This window comes from Spermophilus citellus (genome assembly GCF_964194105.1).
Source record: "Spermophilus citellus genome assembly, chromosome: 7".
NCBI lineage: Eukaryota > Metazoa > Chordata > Mammalia > Rodentia > Sciuridae > Spermophilus > Spermophilus citellus.
In genome coordinates, this window is record NC_138188.1 from 34,186,030 (window position 1) to 34,208,264 (window position 22,235).

The window sequence follows — 22,235 nt, forward strand, 5'->3', positions numbered from 1 at the left end:
ATCAAAAACACATACACCTCCTTCAAAATTTACTACAAAGAAGTGTACATACCCCCCCCCAAAAAAAAAGAACCATTAACACCAATCTTCTCAAATTATTCTGAGAAACAGAAAGGTAGGAATCAATCTGTAACTCATTTATGAAACCAGTGTTACTCTGATACAAAGACCAAAAAACAACAACAACAAAAACACATCAAGGAAAGAAAAGTACAGACCAATATACTAAATCAACATATACGCAAAAATCCTTAATAAAATGTTGGCAAACCACATTCAAAAACACATTAACAAGAGTAGACAATATGAATAGCTGGATTAATCTCAGGGATGCAAGGTTGGTTTAATATACACAAGTAAAAAATATAATTCATACCATAAGTAGAATTAAGAATACATTCTCTCAAAAGATACAAAAAAAAAATAAAGGATCTGAAAATATTCAGCACTCATTCATGTTAGAAACACAGGAGAAATCAGGGATAGAAAAAACATACCTCAACATGATGAAGGCTATATGCAACAAACCCAAAGTCAACCTCATACTAAATAGAGAAAAACTGAAAGCATTTCTTCTAAAATCAGACACAATGAAAGGTTATTTACTCTGATCACTGCTATTCATTACAGTTGTTGAAATACCAGCCAGAGCAACCAGGCAACATTAGAAAATTAAAGAAAAATAGGAAAAGTAGTAGTCAAATTATCTCTGCTGACTGATGACCTGATTCTATACAAAGAGGACGCAAAAATCTCCAGCAGAAGACTTGTAGATCTGATAAAAAAAAACACTCAAAAGAAGTAGCATACAAGATGACACACAAAAATCAGTAGCTTTCCTATATTCCCATAATAAATCTGCCAAAAAAGAAATCAAAAAATCATTTCATTCAATTGAAAAATAAACAAGAATAAATCTAACTCAGGAGATGATAGAACTCTAACAATAAAAATTATAAAACACCAAAGAATGAAAATGAATAAGGCTTTACAAGATGGAAACAACTATGTTGCAATTACTATATCAGAAGTAAAATAAATATCACTGATTATGTATTAATTCTCCTAGGAATGATTAATACTATTAAAATGACCATATTTTCAAAAGCAATCTACAGATTCAATAACATTAAAATGCCAATAACACTGTTTAAATGTAAGAAAACAGTACTAAAATTCATTTGAAAGAGTAAAAGACCCAGAATAGCCAAAGCAATCCTAAGAATGAGGTTGGAGGCATCATAATATTTGCTTCTCAAGTTATACTATTATACTATAGAGCCATAGTAACAAATACAACATGATACTGGCATCAAGGGAGACATGAAGACTAATGGAATAGAAGAAACAAAGACAAATCCACAGAGAATCACTGGATACTTGACAAGATGCCAAAATTATACATTAAAGAAAAGATAGGAGCCGAGCACTCTCTAGCTGGGGTTTCCAGGAGGGCAAACAGGCCATCACTGGGGTTGGGGTCAAAGGTGCAGCCCAAACACCCATGGAGGAGTTTGTATGTGGCTGAAAGAAGAGTTTTTGGAAAACACTGACTTCATTTGATTCCCTCGCTGCCTCTGCCATATCCCATTAAAAAATTCCTACTTTATGAGTATAATTCTGATGCAGGTGATCTAAGTGAAAGCCACCACTGATTCTTGCATCTTATTAACTATCCTGTGCTGCCAACTGTAGGTGAAGAGACGGCCTGTTCTCATGGATTGTATTTCCCCTGGTGCTGAGCCCAATGAACAGTCCTTCGGTCACTGTCAACCGGCAAGCTCACACAAAACTTAATTTTGTTCTTCTGTTTGGGATTTTCCAGTTGCATATTAGTGAATGGGCCATGAAGTATGCACAGGTGTGGGTGAGACTGGAGACCCACTGATGTCCCCAGTAGGGAAGATTTCTAGCACTTTCCAGGTCAGTGTGTGCATTTATTTTTCTACTTTGCAATTTAACTATTAAAACCTAATATCTAAATGAAAATGGAGTTTTGGTTAAAAAAAAAAAATCAAGTAGGAAACGGAAACATAGTTCGGGAACTTGATAGTTTGTTTTTCCTGCTCCTGGGGCTGGTCTGTGCATTCAACATACACCCTGACTTCCTACCACTCTTGTGTTGTTTTTGTGATTTGTCCCCATTCAAGGACAGTTTCCTAGCTACACAGGCTGTGTTATCGGGGTGTGGTGATCACAGGGCAGGCTTGTTCTCCTACTTTCCATACCTTGCCTAGTGCTAAGGGTGTCGGGAGTTTTCTGCCATTTCACTTCAGGGAGTACACAGACTGTGACTCATTTAAGGAGGCCCACATGGAACCAGTCAGAAAATGACTGCCTACATTCAGATGAGGACCATCCCAATAGCATTCCCTGCCAGTTATAAGAAACACCTGAGGCACTATCTTCAGTCCCTGTACCACTCAGGAGGTCTTTTGAGTGGTTGGTTCCAGGCTTTCAATTGTGTCCAGTAGATAACACATCTGTGATTGATTGACTGCCCTTCACGTTTTAGAACCAGGTGTCTTAGAAGCTGTGCCTAGTGTCTAAGGAAGGGGAAAGTAGTAAAGCCAGAAGTCTTTCCCCACATGCCCAGAACTGGTGTTACTGGGGAGATGATCTGTCACTGTAGGTGTCTTTGGCTGTGTGGGTGGGACTTGCTTCCTCACTCAAGGCTGTGCAGACAGGAGGGAAGGTCACTGGCAGGTAGGACAGGAGATGTGGCCTCCGAGCATTTCTACCACTTTCCTTGTGAAATGTCATTTAGCCAGTTGAAGCCTCTGAGGACTACTGTTTGGTGATTCTAAATTTCAGAAGTTTTTAGATTTCTCCCATATAAAAATCTAACTTGTAAGAATTAAACTGATGATATCTTAAGAAAGAAAAAAGAAAAGATAGTCTTTTAAACAAATAGTAATGGGAAAACTGGATATCCATATACAGAAGAATGAAACTAGATTACTGTTTCTCACCCTGTACAAAAGTCAACTTCAAGTGGATCAAAAGCCCAGGAATTAAGCCAGAAACATAAAACTGGAGGGAACAGGCTCAACACTATAACACACTGGTGCAGGCACCAACTTACTTAACAAGAACCCTATGGCTCAAAAAAACAAGAACCAATAAGTGGGACAGCAGGAAACTTAAAAGCTTAGGCATAGCAAAGAAAACAATTATGACTGTGAAGAAAGAGCATACAGAACGGGAGAGGATCTCTGCCAGCTGCGCCTCCAACAGGGTATTAACATCCAGAATATATAAAGAACTCAAAACCTTAACATCAATAAAAGAAATAACTGGTTCTATAAAGGGGCAGAAGACATTTCTCAAAAGAAGAAATACAAATGGCCAACAAATACACAAAAGTTTCAATATCCCTAACAATCAGAGAAATTCAAATCGAATCTACACTGATGATCATACCAGTTAGAATAGCAATTATCAAGAATACAAATAAATGCTGGTGGGGATGTGGGGACTGTAAATTAGTACAACCTCTCTGAAAAGCAGTATGGAGTTACTCAAAAGACTAGGAATAGAACCACCATATGACCCAGCTATCCCACTCCTTGGTATTTATCCTAAAGAACTAGATCATCATACTATAGTGACACAGGCTCATCAATGTTTATAGCAGTGTAATCCACAATAACCAAGTTACTGAACAAGCTCAAGTGCTTGTCAAAAGATGAATGGATGGAGAAAATGTGGTATATTTGTATATATAAAACAATACAGTTCTACTCAACCATAAAGAAATAAAATTATGTCATTTGATAAATGGACAGAACTAGAGAACATCATGATAAGTGACATAAGCTAGACTCAGAAAATCAAGACTGAATATTTTCTCTCATATGCAAAAGTTAGACGAAGATAAGTTTAAAGGAGGTGAGGGAGTTCCCATGAAAACAGAAGGGAGATCAGGGGAGTAAGGGAAGTGGTTAAAGAAGGAGAATAGGGGAGGAAATGAAGAATGAAAATGACCAAATTATGTTATGCACACACATGAATATAACACAGTGAGTTCATCTTTGTGTGAATAAATAAAGCACCAATTAAGAAACCAGTAAATGAACAGAAGAAAACCAGTAGAGTACAGAAAGGGAGTGAGGAGAGGGAGAGAGGGAGGGTGATAAAGAGAAAGTACTGGGGACTGAAATGGAGATAATAATATTCCATACATGTATGCTCATATCCAAACAAATTCCAATATTAGCATAACTATAATGCATTAATAAAAACATTTTTAAAAGAATAAAATTCTATCTGGGTTGAGAAAAGTATATAGAGGCTAAACTGAAAATCAATAAATACTGTTCTTTAAATTATACATCCACACAAGGAAATTATTTGTTATGTGTTCTTAGCAAATTCATTTAGTTCTGATAATATGTATTTTACTGTCAAAGGTGGTAGACATAAAAAGTACTTGACATAGTTCCTGAAACAAAAACATTTTAAAAAATTTTAAGAGGGGAGAGAAAAAGAAGGATATAAACTACAATAAGTGTATATATCATACTAGAATGGGATGTTCATGTATTTAACTTGACTGGGACAGGATCACCATATTTTAAGCAGAGTAGAGGGAGTTTGCCTCACAATGAATAGATGCTTTTAAATAAGAATTAACTTTAACCACCTGTTTTTCAGAGACCTACCAATGGGAGATGATAATGGAAAAAGGAATACAAAAGGTCATCTGGTAGTTGCTAGTGGTATAATGTCAGACTTCAAGTTTGGATTATATAAATCAGTGATTCCAATATGTTTATATTCAATATTCCAATATGTTTATATTTCACAAACCAGCAATCTCAAAAAGTAATTTGAAAGATGAGTAAACAGTTGCCAATAATAGTAAATATAAACAAAAAGTAAAACGAATTTTATTACTGAATTTTATTTTTACATGTACTTGAGAATTTGCTGAACAATTCTCAATAGCTGTGCTTCTTCATATGGCCTCACTGATTATAAAATATAATGGTATCATTGGGCAAGGTGGCACAAGCCTTCAACCTGAGGCATTCTGGTATTATTAAAGATACATCCTGATCCATCATTTTTACTTTTGTAGATCCAAAAATCATCAAAATTTTTACATCTACATGGTACACATCTAGGAACTATTACATCTTTGAAATCATAAATTTCCACACTACCTGGTATAATCTCATGCCTTTGTCCAGTTATCCCATAACACTTTATATCTACAGCCTCAAGAACTTTGGTTCTGTAAAGTCTTTCTGTATCTTGTTTTATCTCCTTACCTACTTAGTGGGTGTCATTACAATTTATTATACAAACTAGGACACCTTTACAGGATAAAAAAGGATGCTATCAATAATTAAGTCAGGGGGCTGGGGATGTGGCTCAAGCGCTAGTGCGCTCGCCTGGCATGCCGTGCGACCCGGATTCGATCCTCAGCACCACATACCAACAAAGATGTTGTGTCCGCCGAGAACTAAAAAATAAAATATTAAAAATTCATTCTCTCTCTCTCTCTCCCCCCCCACTCTCTCTTTAAAAAAATAAAAATAAAAAAATAATTAAGTCAGGTAAAGTATGTACTAAATCCCATAGTACATCCTTTAAAACTCCTGCCAGTACTCTCAACTGCCTTGCATTGCAGTTGGCTTCAAAGACAAATGGAAGGCTATCTACAATTTCTTCTCAAGTTGCATAAAAGCTGGATAAATTTAACTTATCCTAGTTATTTTTTTCTCCTTCATGTTAATACAACATTGAACAATTCTTTCTGGAATTATAAAGAGTTTAAATACCAGAAATATTTTATAAATCAAATAATTCTAAAAGAATTATTTCTAATAATTTTTATATTCTAAAAGAATTTTAAAATAGCAACTTTTAAAAAAATCCTATCAGTATCTAAAAAGTGAATAATAATTTGCTATTGTATATAGTATTGAAAAACAGTGTGAAACAGCTGGCTCTGCATGACCAGAAAGTGATACTGCAGCAGACAAACCTAAGATATATGGGTAGGCATGATAACATAAACAATGAAAGACCAGTGTAGTAAAAATATATCTATCTTGCTATTAATGGATAAGATGCTGTCATAAAGGGGTAAAAACTCTTTAAAAGCATAGAATAGTTCTCTTTAATGTTTTCTAAGACCAAAATATCTAAATTATACAATATGACTTAAGAAAATATAATTTAAGGAAATATTATTTAAGGAAAATAATACAGGGAATAATATCCAATATACCCAAGTTAATCTTAAGTCATAAACTTAATATCAGCAAGTAAATGTTAAGCTATAAATATTGCAGGTGAGTGATTTCCTATTACATCACACAAAGTAACCCTGCAATTATCTCTAGTTCTAATATTTGTAGTTTTAATAATTCCAGTTAAAATACAGATAAAAAAGTAAATTAATAATGCTGAGATTTGATTAAGATGAACAGGAAAAAGGACTTAAGTATAATCAAGTTCCATGTTGTAAGATGATAGATCTCACAGAGAAAAACTAGCAAAGACTATCAAGGCAGGCATGCCTGAGAGATGGATGAAGGCTGAAGTTTTAATATGGAATAAGAGGCATTTAATTTTCTTGAATATGTTTTTTCAGATGGTACTTCCTGTTTTCAGTTAGGAGACATTCACATCCTAGTTTAATGATGCTTCAAACAGCATGACATTAATAAATACTTTCTTAGAATATGTGTGCTAGATTTGACTTTGTCTTGTTTCAAGCAATTTGGGACTCTCAATAACATATTCATAAAAAAAAAAAAATCTGCCAGTAGTTCTCCAAGAACTACAACTACTGAAAGGAGTTTCTCGCACCAATCACAATCCATTCTTCTTGCTGAACAATAAAATACACTAGGATGAGCTTTCTCTCTACTTATATCTTTAAAGTTTTTTTTTTTTTGTAACATTGTCTTGATCTAAGTTTCCATCAAATGGAATTGAAACAGAGGAACCATAGTCTTCTAAGAAGTAGGTACCATTTCTTCACTGTCTTTCACCTTCCACCAAATGAATGTTAACAACATGTGAGCTCTATAGGTAAGAGCAACAATAACTGGAGGAGCTTAGATACTTAAATCGTCATAAGAAGAAAAGATGCCTTCCACTAACTCTGGTATTGGATGTTCACATGAATGAGAAATCATTTGATTTAATTATTTTTAATAGCACATAGTTTTACTATACATGTAGCTACTAGAATTATTTGAGACATGTTAAAATATTCAAATTTCAAAGACACTTCCTAATAATGTAAAAAGCATAAAAACTCACACTTAATATTAATCTACCACTTGATGATTTTCAAATAGCCATGAAATGAAATAAATAGCTTGTAACTTCTGCCTAAAAACATTCTGTATATACTATACATTTCACTCTATGAAAGTAAAGGGAAGTAAAAACTAAAGTGCTAAAAAAAACTTTTTTTTGGGGGGTCTACATTTAGTCACATGTTATTTGGTCAAAGCAAGAGAAAAAGATTAGTCAAATCCAAGGGAAAAAAAAATAAATGGGTCAAATAGTTTTCTGTTAACATTTTTTTCTCATAAACTATTTTTAACACACTGTTCAACAAATAGCAAAGAAAATAATTTCCTTTGCCTACTCATTTGTCTACCAGGGTTAATACAATCAAGAGATATACATAATTATCCATATATCTTTGAGAAACAGAAAAAATAAGCTGTATAACTAAAAACCAAATAACTGGGAGAAATGCAGTTTATATTTAGAACTTACTTTCTTTTATTCTCAAATAATCTAGGAGTTGGCTTTAAGTGATAGTGACACGGTACAAACTTACTGTAAAATATCCTGAACCAATTCCAAATATCAGTTTAAGACATGCAAGAGATGACTATGGAATCTAAATGAAAGAAATTTAAAGGTAACCAAGCTGAACTTCTAAGGAGAAATAACAAATAACAATATTTGCTAAACAAAAATAAGATCATTTGGGGGAAGCCAGGGGCTATAATATCAGAACATTTCTGAAAATGGCATTAACTCCAAGAAATATGCTTCGATTTGATCATACAAAATACAGATGTCATTTATCCAATTAGTATTTGGGAAGTTCCAATTATTCCATTTGATGCAACCCCTTATCAAGATTCCCCAAAGTTTTGTTAGCTTTTGTTTCTTTTTGCATAATCTGACCCTAATTCAAATTTCATCCTTCTCTTTATACTTTTCTCATGTTTAAATTTCAATAGACTTATTACATTGAGTCACAAAATTTAACAAAGACAAAATATGTACAAGCATTTTTACACAATAAATATCGCTAGTCATCAATAGCATTGAGGGTGAACTGGAGTCTCTCCTCAAAAAACCAACAAGGCCTGGGGCTGGGACTCAGTGGTGGAGCACTTGCCTTGCAAGTGTGAGGCACTGGGTTTGATCCTCAGCACCACGTAAAAATAAAACAAAAACAAAAACAAAAGAAAACAAAATGTGTGTAGGCAGAACAAATAATATTTCCCTTTAAGTGAGAAGCCATTGGTGGTTTCATACACAATAAAAATGGGAGTCGTTACGAAAGTCCAAATAAAGCCAAATTTCTTAAGATGACCACAATAGAGTAGATAATACAGGATGAAGAGACCTTTCACTTGTAACTAGACAAAGCTAATAAAGATAACTTAAACCTAGGAAAGAGAAACACTGTTTCTCATGCATCACTTTGAAGTGACCATCAATATGCAATGTCAACATATATTTACTTATCTTACATATTCAAAGACATCATTAAATGGAGACCTCTTGAACCTGGCTTCACTTAATTCCAGAGTCAGGTTTCTTGGCTATGGACCAAAAAGAAGAACTATTAGAAACCACTCTTCCAGAAAGATTGGGAAATGACTACAAACAGAAATTACCCTGGATCCAAACTACTGAACTGGAAGGATAGAAGGGAAGAATAGAAATTTGGGTTGACAGTTAAAGTAGTACTTGCCTTGAATCAATAATCAAGTATCACCCTGAACTGATCCTGAACACTTGTTTACCCTCCCTACTATAGGCCAATGCCTGGTTATTATATTATCAACTCCCTTAATCCTTGATCTCTGCCTTTTGGTACCCTCCCAATTTCTTCCTAATGGTGAGCACAATGCCAGCAACAATGACCGTAAGGACCACCAGAATGACAACACTGAAGTTAACTAACAAATATTTCATAATGTTTTGGAATGGAGGATAGTTGTGGATTTCTGATTCACTTGAGATTACCAGCAGGGGGCTTCCATACAACTGCATATTGAGACTTCTATCAGTCTGGAAGAGTGATCCCACCTAGCTTTCCTTTCAATATCAGCAGAGTTAGCAATGCCCACCTCACCAAGGGCCTTTTGAGAGAAATTCTGCTACCATTCGATATAGATAGTGGGGCGCTCATAGTATACTACTATGTACTTGGAATATAGCCAGTATCCACCACAAAACAGCCACTGACCATTCAACATCCCTGAAATGTTTAAAGAAACAACATCAGGACAGTAACGTTTTGTGGTAAAGGCATTATGTCATAGGGTCAGGTCTTTCTTTTCCATTGTGAATGCCATTAGGTTCACCCACCAATGAAATGATACCTGTTTGTGCTAGTGGGTTTTCAAATACCCTTTCTGCTGTAGTTGGAGTTATTCAGGAAATCCATATCCACAAAGGTATGTTCTCTAGGGTTCATCATACTCTTCCCACACATACATTTGTTTCTAGCAGGAAATAAGGGATCCAGAATGGAGTAGTTCACCTCAAAAGTCCAGTGAGGGGCTAGGACCACTAGCACTTCCCCCCAACACTTCACCACAGCTGTAGCATAAACACTTGTTCATGATACAGTCAAGGTGTAATATGACTGTTTTTCACCAATAGTAGGAACACTGGGCCCTAATTCAGGCCAAAGCAAAGAGAATTAGAGAAGGCAGGAGGATATTCGGAGGGCTTTAAATAAGGACCCAGAATTTACTGCTTTTAAATGTCTTGCCTTAGTTTCTTCCTTCTGTAAACATAAAGTCCATTTTTTAAAAACATCAAAATGTTTTTCAAAACATTTAAACATTAAATATTTAGCTGCTAAAATTATGATTATGTATGTCAATGATTATAAAGGTATTAACAATTTCAATAATTTGACAATCTACCTGTCCGCATGGAAAAGATCACTTGTGACCTTTTGGTAAAAAAAATATATATTTATTTTTTAGTTGTAGTTGAACACAATACATTTATTTTTATTTATTTATTTTTATGTGGTGCTGAGGATCGAACTCAGGGCCTCGCACATGCAAGGCAAGCACTCTACCGCTGAGCCACAACCCAAGCCCCACTTGTGATCTTTTACATATTCGAGAAATAAGCTTCTATCTTATTTAAACAACTGCTGTTTTCAATTTTCCACATTTATGCTCAAATTGAATCTAAATGTTTACATTTTATGATTTTAAATCTCATACCTAATATTTTAACACTAACAGCTATAAACATTCTTTTATTATACTCTTACATTTATTAATTCTATTCAAGTACTTATATTTTCTTAGTTCTATAAGTTTTACTCCTCATCTTCATTGCAGTATTTCCATTCTTCAAAGTCTTTTGCTCATCTTTGCTATAAAGTTTCATTTCAGTCAAGAGTATATTTGTTCTCTCAAAATTCTCAGTAGCTTCTTTTATAATTATAGTTCTTCAGCTACTGAAATACTTCTTGAAATTTTTAGGCCTTTCCATCAATTAACATTAAAAAGGTATTATAAACACTTTTATCTACTCTAATAATGGTTCAGAAGTACAAACATCTCCAGTAAGTTACTATATAATTGTCAGCTCAAACAGAACAGGTGAGATTTAAATACACCCACCGCTGCTTTTGATTTTCTTTAGTGTAGTCACCTAGTAAATTCAAGCCCCGTTAAGTAATGGGGCAAATTCCTTTCTATTTGCTATGTAGAGATTTGTTATCTAACACACTTCTAAGTTGGGGACTAGAAATTAGTGTCACTATAAAAGTCCATACTTTTCTTTGACACTAGAACAAAACTACCTCCTTCTGGGAGAGAATGAATGGCTTACTCACAGACCACCCTCTTAAGACATCTCTTTTTTTTTTTCCAATCATACTTAAATGGACAAAATCAGCTTTACCTTCAAAGTTGGTTGTCAAGCGCAAACAGAAGACCAAACAGTCTCACTCATTATGTAAACTTCATTTTTCAGTTAACACCAATTCCTTATTCACACAAGCTGATAGCATCAGTACAGTAAGATCAAAGGGAGTTAGCTTAGCTTTAATCAATAATTTAACCAATAATTTGTAAGTATAAATTAATAGACCATTTGATCACTATGGATTTTTTTATTCTTCCTACAAAAACTGGCAAGGAAAAGATCACTGACCCATGAAGGGTCAGGCAAGTTTATTTCATATTCTATCTGTTGTGCCTAATTCAACCCCTAGAAGAAGAAGCTCTCAACAGATATGTGTTGAACAAATGAACTTTTTTAAGTTGATATCTGGGGTACAAACTGCAAATACTAACAGATTACAGAATTAACAATCAAGTGCTTCCCAATTCATAACTAATAATCAAAAAATTCCAATTAAATAAATAGCTTGAATGTTCCAAAATTGAACATATATTTACTGTCTTTAGTTTCAAAGCCAAAATTTTCAGGCCAAACAATCTCATGCCAAGCTTCAAATGCCTACACTCATGCAAACTTTCTTTCAGTGAATATACTAAAAACTAGGGATCACCTCAGATGCCTTCCTCTTTCTTACCTTTCAGAATCTTTCCATCGCTTTAATATTTATAAAATCTGTCATTTCCTCTCCATTATCACTGACATTGTAAAATTAAGCCTTCATTACTTACCAATTGGAACTATTAAAAAAGCTTTTATAATTGGGTGTCTTTGATAGCAAGCTTACTCTCCCTGAAAATCATCGTTTTCTATTGGGAGGTGGTTTTGTTACTCCCTTAACTTTTTATTATGCTGGGGCCCCTTCGGCTGTGGCTCTCAACATACATACAGATATTAATTCATACATATATACGTACATACATATTCTGACAAAACTTCCACAATCCTGTCCTCTAGGCAGACCTATGTGAATTTTTAGTATTTTCAACTCAAGTAGTTTTTATCTTTCTTATTAAAGTATTAATAGTACCTTTCAATGTTTTCCATAAGGTATGTTCCATGAGGGCAGAACTTTCTTTTTAAACTTCTGCATATATAAGAACTATCTGGCACAATCTTTGAATATAGGGCATGCATAATAATTATCTTAAGTCTGATTCATTATGATTAATTCTGATAGGGAGAAAGGACTAAAAAACAGAGTGATCATAAATAGTTGTAGGAATTTCCCAATTACAGCACCACTTCACTTCCAACTGCTATAGAAAATTAAAATATCTGAATATGGCATGTTTTATTTACTATTTTTCTTGATAACAGACATTTATACTTTTAATTTTTGGCCACTACAAAGAAGCAATAAACATTCCTCATACAGACCTCTTTTATAAACATGTAAAAAAAATTTTCTCTACAAAGGCTGTGGATATGGCTTAGTGGTAAAGCACTTGCTTAGCATATATGAGGCCCTGGGTTTTATCCCCAGCACCACAAAAACTGTTTGTTTGTTTTTTAAAGTAGTCTCTTTTTTTAAACTGATTTTCTTTAAAGGGCAGGCAGAAAGGAGAGGACGAAATGGGGTAAGAAATGGGAAAAGGGAACAGAAAGAGATGGGGAGGTAAACCTACTACAGTGTAGAAACTCATTAAATTTTTACTGAATGAATGAAAACTGAATAATAGATTAGTCAACTTACCTTGATATTAATAAAATTTTCTCCAAAGTAGTTAAATAGATTTGGACTTCTACTAGGTGCTATTTCACATCTTACTGCCTGTAGGTGTTGGCAGACCTTTTTTATATGACTCAATATGATCGATGAGTATGAGACACTATTTTATACCATTCTACCCAGAATTTTTTAAAAAAAAAATTGTAGGTGCTTTTAAAATTTTATTTCTAACTTGAACTAAATAAGATGCTGTTTCTGATTACTTGCTCTAATTGGTTATTATTACTACACAGAAGTACACCCATTTTTTAATGTTAATTTTCTATCCAGAAACTTTGCTCATTATATCTAGAGTTTCTCTTGAAATTTCAATATAGACAATAATTGTTTCCTTTACAAATAAGGATATGTTTACATCTTTGTTTCAATTGTTATCACTCTTTTTCATTATTATATCTATCATTTTTAATTGTTATAATTATTATTTTAATTTTTTGTAATTATAGACAGCATGCCTTTATTTTATTTGTTTATTTTTATGTGGTGCTAAGGATCAAACCCAGTGCCTCACATGTGCTAGGCAAGCGCTCTGCCACTGACATACAGTCCCAGCCCACTTAATTATTATTGTTTTAATTTATTGGCTTGGGGTTCCAGTAGAGTAGAGTACTGGTAATGCTAGGTCCTGGAAATACATCTATATTTCACTGTTAAAAATGACATGATGTGCACTGTACATTTTGGAGAAATAATTTACACTAGGATATGAAGTACTGTCGTATTCCCAACTCATCAAAAGGTTTCTTTATCATGAATGTCAGATCTACTTTAGATCTACTTTATCAAATGATTTTTCTAAACACTCTACAACAATTCAGATAAGTATAGGTTTTTTACTCCTGTAATATGATTATTTGGTACATTATAGTACAAAAGATTTTCTAATATTAAACCATTCTTGCAGCACCCCTCCCCCAGCACTGTATACTCAATCCAAGAGTGCTTTACCACCTGCATCCCTTCTTATTTTTTTATTTTTTTCAGAAAGGGTCATATTCAGGCTGGCCTCAAACTTGTGATCCTCCCGTCTTGACCTCCTGAGTGTTGGGATTACAGGCATGCATCACTACACCTGGCTCACCTTTGAATTCTTAAAATAAAATAAAACCTCAACATCTTAAAATTTTATTAGATTCATATATTTGGATTCAGTTGACCTTCTCTACCATTTTCTCTTTAACTTCTACTTGTATTTTCATTATTGTTTTCTTCCAAATTACTTTAGGTTTTTCATTTTTCTTTTGTTAGTTTCCTTCTACTGCTGTCACGTAACATTAATACACTTAAGAGGACACATCTACTCAAGTAGTACTTTAGCTGGTCCCATCATTTACATTAACATTACTTTCACTAACACTGACATTTCACAACTATATATTTCCTTCTCAAGTTATTTTAAAAGTACCTTTTTATACTTCCAAGTATAATATAATTGGAATTTATTCTATTGTATATTTCAACATTAATTGCACTGTAGTCAAGAGAACATGAGACAAATCCTTAACCAAATCTTTCAAGATTTCCTCAATATTCTCTGTTCATAATATACTCTTACAGCTGTGTAATTATTTACTTTTTAAATTTTTAAATATTTTTTAGTTGTCAATGGACATTTATTTCATTTATTTGTATGTGGTGCTAAGAATTGAACCCAGTGCCTCACACATATTAGACAAGCTCTCTACCACTGAGCCACCACCCCAGCCCCATTTTCACTTTTTTAGCTCAAGACTCCTTAGAACAAACATTAGATGTAGGGAAATTTGTCTAGAAATTTTGCCTTTTTGTTTTGTTTTGTTTAAGTTGTAGATGGACACAATATCTTTGTTTTATTAGTGCCTCACGTGTGCTAGTACGCTGAGCCACAGCTCCAGCCCTATCTAGACATTTTTCTAAAACTACTTCTTCAAAAATGGTTGTCTCTTTAATTCCCTCTGATCTCTTCCTCTACCCTATTTTGAAACCATCTAATCCATACCAAAGTCTCTAAACAGCTCTTAGATATTTTCTAACATTTTTCTTACTCTGGGTACTTTCTAAATGAATGCTTAATGAAAGTTAATTAATGAGTTCTCCTTTTGAAGGCATCTAATGTAGTATTTTTCTTTAATAAAATTAACTTCTTGAATTTTATGATTCAAAAATTTATTTTCAACTTTCAAGACTGATCAGTTTTCAAATCTGTCCCTTCTTGTTTCATTTATGCCCTATTTTTTAATTAGAATTGCTTCTTTCATTCTGCTAGTATTTTATTTTATTATTCATTGCCCTTCATCTAATTTGTTGTTGTTATTGTTGTAGGTGGACACAATACCTTTATTTTATTTTTTTAAATATGGTGCTAAGGATCAAACCCAGGGCCTCACGCATGCGAGGCAAGTGTACCACTGAGCCATAACCCCAGCCCACATCTAATGTTTTTATTACCTGTTCCTACTGAGCTTTCCATTGCAGATTCAGATTAAACAATATGGGCTTAGATCTTCCTTTCTTAAAATAACAATGGAAATTTTTACCCTGACACCACATTACCAGACATTTCAATCAAGGGTTTGTTACGAGGACTATGTCTTCTCTCTTCCTTCATCCTTTGATTTCTTAAAACTGGGAATTTAATATAAATTATAATCCAAACTAAGACCCTTTTGAATATTTAAGGATTCTATATTAATAAGTAACTAAATGGGTGGGAGCTGGGGCTGTAGCTCAGTGGTAAAGTGCTTACCTAGCATGTGTGAGGCACTAGGTTTGATCCTCAGCACCACATGAAAAAAATTAACAAGTGAAATGAAGGCATTCTGTCCATCTACATCTATTAAAAAAAAAAATTAAATAAATAAATAACCGCATGGGCAATAAGTATAAAAAGAGTCTCAAGGACAACTTGAAATATATAGTAACCATAAATATAAGCCTTTGCATTAGTTATCAGTGGCTTTCTTTAGCTTCCTTTTCAGGGATGGAAACTAATATTAGGCTACGGCTTCATAAAATAAGTTGGAGTCTATTCCACTATTCTTCATAATGCAATTTTAACAAACAAGTACCAAATTCTTGGCTGTAAGAATGTGCTTCTCTATTCTAAGTAAAATCCTGAACATCATTTTGTAGTTTTCTTCTATATAAACCACAGAAATACTTGCTTTATTTCTGAATACACTGATATCTGTTTGTCTTCTCTTTTATTATTTAACTAAAATATCATTTTATCTTGTCAGGATGTAATAAACTGTGAAATTGCTGTGCCACTGTCAATGGAACACACTTGTATGTTTTTTAAATGTGCATTCCCTTTGTGCTCAGCAACAAGTTTATTATAAAATTATTAAGTGAAAAACGATATTATATAAGTTTTTAGATTAATGTGAATATGCCTAGTAAGGAAAAATATAATATTAATAATAAAACACAAAAAAATTTTAAAAAAAAGGTTTAGAGCAGACTTCAAAAGATGAATAAAAAAAAACTTGAAAAAGTAGGTTAAAACCAAATTATGGAAGCCTCTAGAGTCCTAATTATTAATTCTTATCTGTCAGAAAATATGGCGCAAAGATTTTAAGTAAAAGAATTACAGTATCAAACAGTTTTCTTAGGGAAAAGTAATCAGGATGAAGAATAGAACATGTGGATAAAAGAAAAAATAATTTATATTGGTCAGTATTTTGTTTCATATACAGATGATAAAATTTTATTCATATTAGAAGTTGATGTTACCCCTTTTTAAATAAACCCTGCTTTATATACTTATAAAAATGTTAGCATTCAATTTAAATAGAATATGCATTAAAATTATCATTACAATATGTAACTATCTGGTACAATAAAGCTTCACATAAAAATGAAAATAAATATTAAAATGAAATTATTAAAATTGTAGATAAAAACCCTTTATCTTTCTGTTACTTGTGTTTCTACATAAAGGTGAGAAGCAATAAAGTTAATCTCAAAAATTAATATTTCTGTAGCTTACCAATTTTTCTATTAAAGTATAATGATAAAATTTTCAAGCTTAATGGCTAAAGATCACTTTATCTCTTTTTAAATTATACATATATAATTCAGATTGTCACCCTTTGTTTTAAATAACTGGGAATTCAGTATTTACCATTTAGAAGGAAAATTCAGTATTTACCATTTAGAATCATGCCACTACTTCATGATCTTCCATCAGCATATAAATTCCAAGACTCTTGTACACACCAATTTGACAACATACATAAAAAACAATAAACACTAAGCTCCTTTATGGACTGAAAATGAAATACAGATTAAAAATTTTTTTTTACTAATGAAAACCTGTGTTAGTGCCACAAGTAATTATTGTTACATAAATTACCTAAATGACTGTCACACTTACTGGGAAAATGAAATAAAACAGTCAATTATCAGATAGATTTAACATAACATCAATCTTTGGTGACCAAAAAATGCAAATTAAAATAGTGAAATACCAACTTTCATATTATTAGGTAATTTTAAAATACAAAATATGCAATTGCTAGCACTAGTATAAATGTGAGCATTCTGCTACACTTCTAGTGAAAGGTAAACTAGATTAAATCCTTGGAGAGGAATAGGGTATTTTTGTATTATACTGTTTAAAAATAAAACAAAGAAAGAAAGAAACCCGTTAGCTGAGCATGGTGGTGCATGCTTATCAGGAGACTGAGGCTAGAGGATCTCACCTTCTAGGCCAGCCTCAGCAACTTGGTAAGACCCTGTCTCAAAATTAAAATGAAAAGGGACAGAGACATAGCTCAGTGGTAAAGCACTTGCCTAGCATGTGCAAGGCTCTGTGTTCGAGCCCTATTACTTCTACAAGACAAAACAAAATAAACTCACTACACTTTAACCAAATAATTTCACTTCTATTATTTTAAAATGAAAAGATACATACAATATGTATGAATAATAATATGTATGAATACATGAATAATGACTAATAATTTTGATAATAGTGAAGAATATAATACATACTCAAGGAATATATAATGATATACTCAAGGAATCGTCAAAACAATTATGGTTTATGATTATAATGAATTACTAAGAAGCTAATAAAATAATGCTCTTACAAAATACTTAAGATATCTCTTGAGTAAATGAGAAGAGATAAAAGAGAGTAAAAAAGGTTATAAAAGATCACCCTTTCTTTTGTCAATTACTCTGCAATAAAATCACATCTAAAAACTGTAACAAGGCAATAAAAATCCTCTTTTGTATCTCCTATTAATACTGGTCAACTTATTGAACACAATCTAAGGAATATGTTACTATTCAACAAACTGTCTTTCCCGATGCTCTTTACAAACCAAACCAAATCAAAAACCTTATAGAATAAAATCTATGGTTTCATGATAATCAAGAATATAGGGGCTGAAGATATAGTTCAGTGGAAGAGTGTCCTGAGCAAGTATATGACCCTGGGTACAGTCTGTAGTATCCCCAGGGGAAAAAAAAAATAAAAGTATATAAAGTGTCAATATGTACACTAAGACATTCCACATAGGTTATTTACTATCTCTTTTTATGCATGAAACAAAAAGAAAACAAAAAACAAAAACACTTTAAATTTACCTGCATTGCACTTTTCCCCAGTTTCACCACTTCAAATAATGTGACAGGCTCCCCTTCACCATTCTGTTGAGGATGCCCATTAGCTCTTCCACGGCCTGTTCCTCTCACTCCAGCTTCAATTCTGCTCTTCTCTCCTGGAGATTTTCGAGGTTTCTTATTTGTAGACTAAATTAAAAGATTTTTAAAATGACATTAAATGCAGGCTTACTTTTCACTTTATAATAGAAAAATTAAACATACTGTCAATCACTGGTGGTTTAAAAAGTGCAAAATAAGATAATTCCCTATCAAAAAAAAGCTTTACATATTGCTTTCAACAACAAAAATATAGTGTAAACAATCAAACCTAAGTTTATACATATGAGGTATGAAAACAAAGTTTAAAAACTAATTAGATATGATATAAAACAATAATATTTTAACCATGCTATATTTTAACCATGCCTACTCTTGACATGTCCTTCATTATGCCATCCTCTGCCTCAGAAATCTTGTTCAATAAAATACTTCTGGGAAATACCATTTATTCAACTCTTCCCTATTGTGAAGTACTCAAATATTTCTTAGTCATACAATGAATATAGAATGAACATATTTGCAACTATTTTAGGTACTGGGAATACAATAATAAAAAAATAGAAATGTTCTTGCCTTGATGAAGTTTACATTTTTTTAATTAACATACCATCCCCTTCCCCCAATTATTTCTTAAGTTAATACTAGTTACACCCTATCTATGTCTCATCTTTAGAGTCAAGGGTAATTTGGAAAAACAGTTTGTGGTCATTTCATCCAGTTCTATAAATTCTATTCATTTCTATCTATATTAATTGCATGGTTGGTGCTTCACCAAATACATCAACGACATCAACATTGCTAAATGCAATAGAGATTCTTAAAACTCTCTTTAACAGTCGACATGATTTTCTTCCTTATCTTTCAGATACCTTTTCCTTCCCTGTACCATATTTTTTACCTGTTAGTGTTACCTAGAGGTCTTTCCCATGCATCTTTTCTTCTCAATCAAAATATTTTCTTTTGAGTAACTTAATTCATTCTTACTATAGCCGTGTTCCAATTATCTAATGTCCCTTTTCTCCAAATCCACTCTTATTTGTCTTGTTTTGTAATTCTGGATTTGGACCCTGGAAACATTACTTGTATACCATCTACTGCAGTATCAGGCTTTAAAAATAGAGGGCACTGGAGGAACACTACAAAAGATAAGATGGAGGGCTTCTATTCATGGTTACAGTACCTGCTCCCTGTATTTGGTTATTACTGTGTACCTCAGTAGTACTCTCTTCACTTCTCTTAACAGTTTATGGCCCTAAAACCAATATTGTGGGTGGGTGAATACATATTAGGTCATTTGATTATTGTTTAAATAATTTTATTCCAAGGTCAGTTTTAGATTTACAAAAAAAATTATGAAAATAACACAGGAAATTACCATATATCTGACATCTAGTTACCCCTATTATTAACAACTTGTATTTGTATAGTATGTCTGGTACAAATAATAAATCAATATTGATATGCTAATAAAAATGTATACTCTTTATTCAGGTTTTCTTATTTTTTGTCTAATGACCATTTTCTACCCTAGAAGCCCATCCAAGACACCATATTATATTCAGTCATCATGTCTTTACTCGAGCTTCTCTTTTCTGGGAAAGTTTCTTAGCTTCTCTTGTTTTTTGATGACTTCAGCAGTTCTAAGGAATACCAATCAGGTATTTTCCAAAAGATCCTTCACTTGGACTTGTCAAGCATTTTTAATCATTACTAGACTAGGATTATGGCCTTGGGGGAAGAAGACAGAAAAAGTAAGGCATCATTTTTATCATCTCATATTAAGGATGCATTAACATTAAATAACATACATTATTAACATGACATATCATTGTTGATGCTGAAGTTAATCAGTTGTCTGTTGTAGCCTTAGTTAGGTTTCTCCACTATAAAGTAACTTTTCCTCCCTTTATCTTACTGTACCCTTTGGAATAAAATTACTACACATAGTTCACAGTTAAGGGGTAAGAAATTAAGCTGTACTTCCTTGAAAGTCAGTTTACATAAAATTATTTTACGTTCTTCCACATATGTTTTCACCCATTTATTTGATCATTTATTTATTTGCTCATTTAAATCAATATGGACTCATCAACATTTACTTTCTACTTTGGGATATAGTCTCATATCATTTTACTTTTTTTATTTTTTAGTTTTAGGTGGACACAATATCTTTTATTTTATTTTTATGTAGTGCTGAGAATCTAACCCAGTGCCTCAAGCACGCTAGGTGAGCGTGCTACCACTTGAGCCACATCCCTAGCCCCATTTTACTTTGTTTTTAAAGTTTTTTCAAGCTTGGTCATTTCAGTTGAGTGTCCATTTGATATTTCCCTATCACTCTGTGTGTGTGTGGGGGGGGGAGGGGCGGGTATTTTGTTTTTTAATCTTTGAATACTTAAAGCACCTAAAAGTTGCTGGACTCTCACCTTGTATATTTCTTAGCTCAATCCTAAAATTAACCAATACTACAAAAAGACATGGTTCCTTTTACTAGAGAATGATATTAGAGATGAAAATCTGCAACACTAGGTTTGGCCTTTTGCTACTGAGGTATCTTTGCTTCTAGGCCCTGAGATGGACAGAACAAGGAAATACATGTCCAGCATATTACAGATAACAAAATTCATTCACTGTATTATAAAGCTACACAGGGTCTGACAAATGCATAGTGTTCTGTATTCATAATTATGGTATCACAATGGAGAGTTCTACCACCTTAAAAACCCCATATAGCTAGGCAGGGTATAATCCTATATTCCCCTGTAATCACAAATTTGAGGCCTGCCTAGGCAAGACCCTGCCTCAAATAAAACTTAAACTTTACCCATTGAACCCATCCCCTTGCCACCACTAAATTTTTTAAAGAATCTTTGTTATAGTTTTTACTTTTTCCAGATATTCATAAAAAAGAAATCAAACAGTATGTAGCCTTTACAAACTGGCATCTTTCATTTTAACAATATGTATTTTAAGAATTATCCATGTCTTTTAATGGCTGAATAAGTGATTTTCTTTTTATTGCTCAACAATATTCAATTGTATGGACACATTACATTTTGTTATCCATTTAAATAATGATGAACATCTTGATCACTACTGATTAACAATTATGAATGAAGCTGCTATAAACATTCACAAGTCTTTGTGTGGACATAATTTTATATTGTGTGTATGTACATAATTTCACAATCAATTGTTAACACATTAAAGAGTACAACTGTTGGAATGTTCAGAAAGACTGTTTAGTTTCTTCTGAAACTATCTTCCAAAGTGGCAGTATCATTTTACATTTCCACTATTAATGAATGTGCCTTCTCTGTTGCTTCAAATCCTTGTCAGGAAACTCATAGTGTCAGCTTTTTGGATTTCAGCAATTCTAATAGGTATATAGTGGTATCTCTCACTGCTGTCTTAATTTGCCATTCCCAAATGTCTTTATATGTCCTCCTAGAGTCATTTAAACACACAGAAATAAATGTGTGTACATCAATGTTATCTATTTACTTTTGTTTGTGCAGAGTACTGCAACATTCTATTTTCACTATTAATATATATTGTACTCAATTTATGGAAGTACTTCGAGTCTTGATTCTTTCTTGAATGCTGCTATATTCTAGTATACTAACTTATCTATCCATTAACCTATTGATAGACATTTTGGGGGAATGGGGGGTTACCAGGGATTGAACTC

At 33.0% G+C, this 22,235-nt stretch overlaps 1 protein-coding gene across 3 annotated transcripts in view; it reads right to left on the reverse strand.

The window, feature by feature from the left end:
* The window catches only part of STAG1 (STAG1 cohesin complex component), a gene marked incomplete at its 3' end in the record, with an annotated part of 366,347 nt that overhangs the window by 212,908 nt on the left and 131,204 nt on the right, over nucleotides 1-22,235 (reverse strand). For 2 of the 3 annotated variants that reach the window (XM_081301202.1, XM_081301201.1), the window contains exon 4: nucleotides 18,467-18,631. In XM_081301202.1, the coding sequence (XP_081157328.1) occupies nucleotides 18,467-18,631 (165 nt within the window). Of the gene's footprint in view, nucleotides 1-18,466; nucleotides 18,632-22,235 lie in introns of those variants that run through there. The other variant, XM_081301203.1, reaches the window with a different exon arrangement.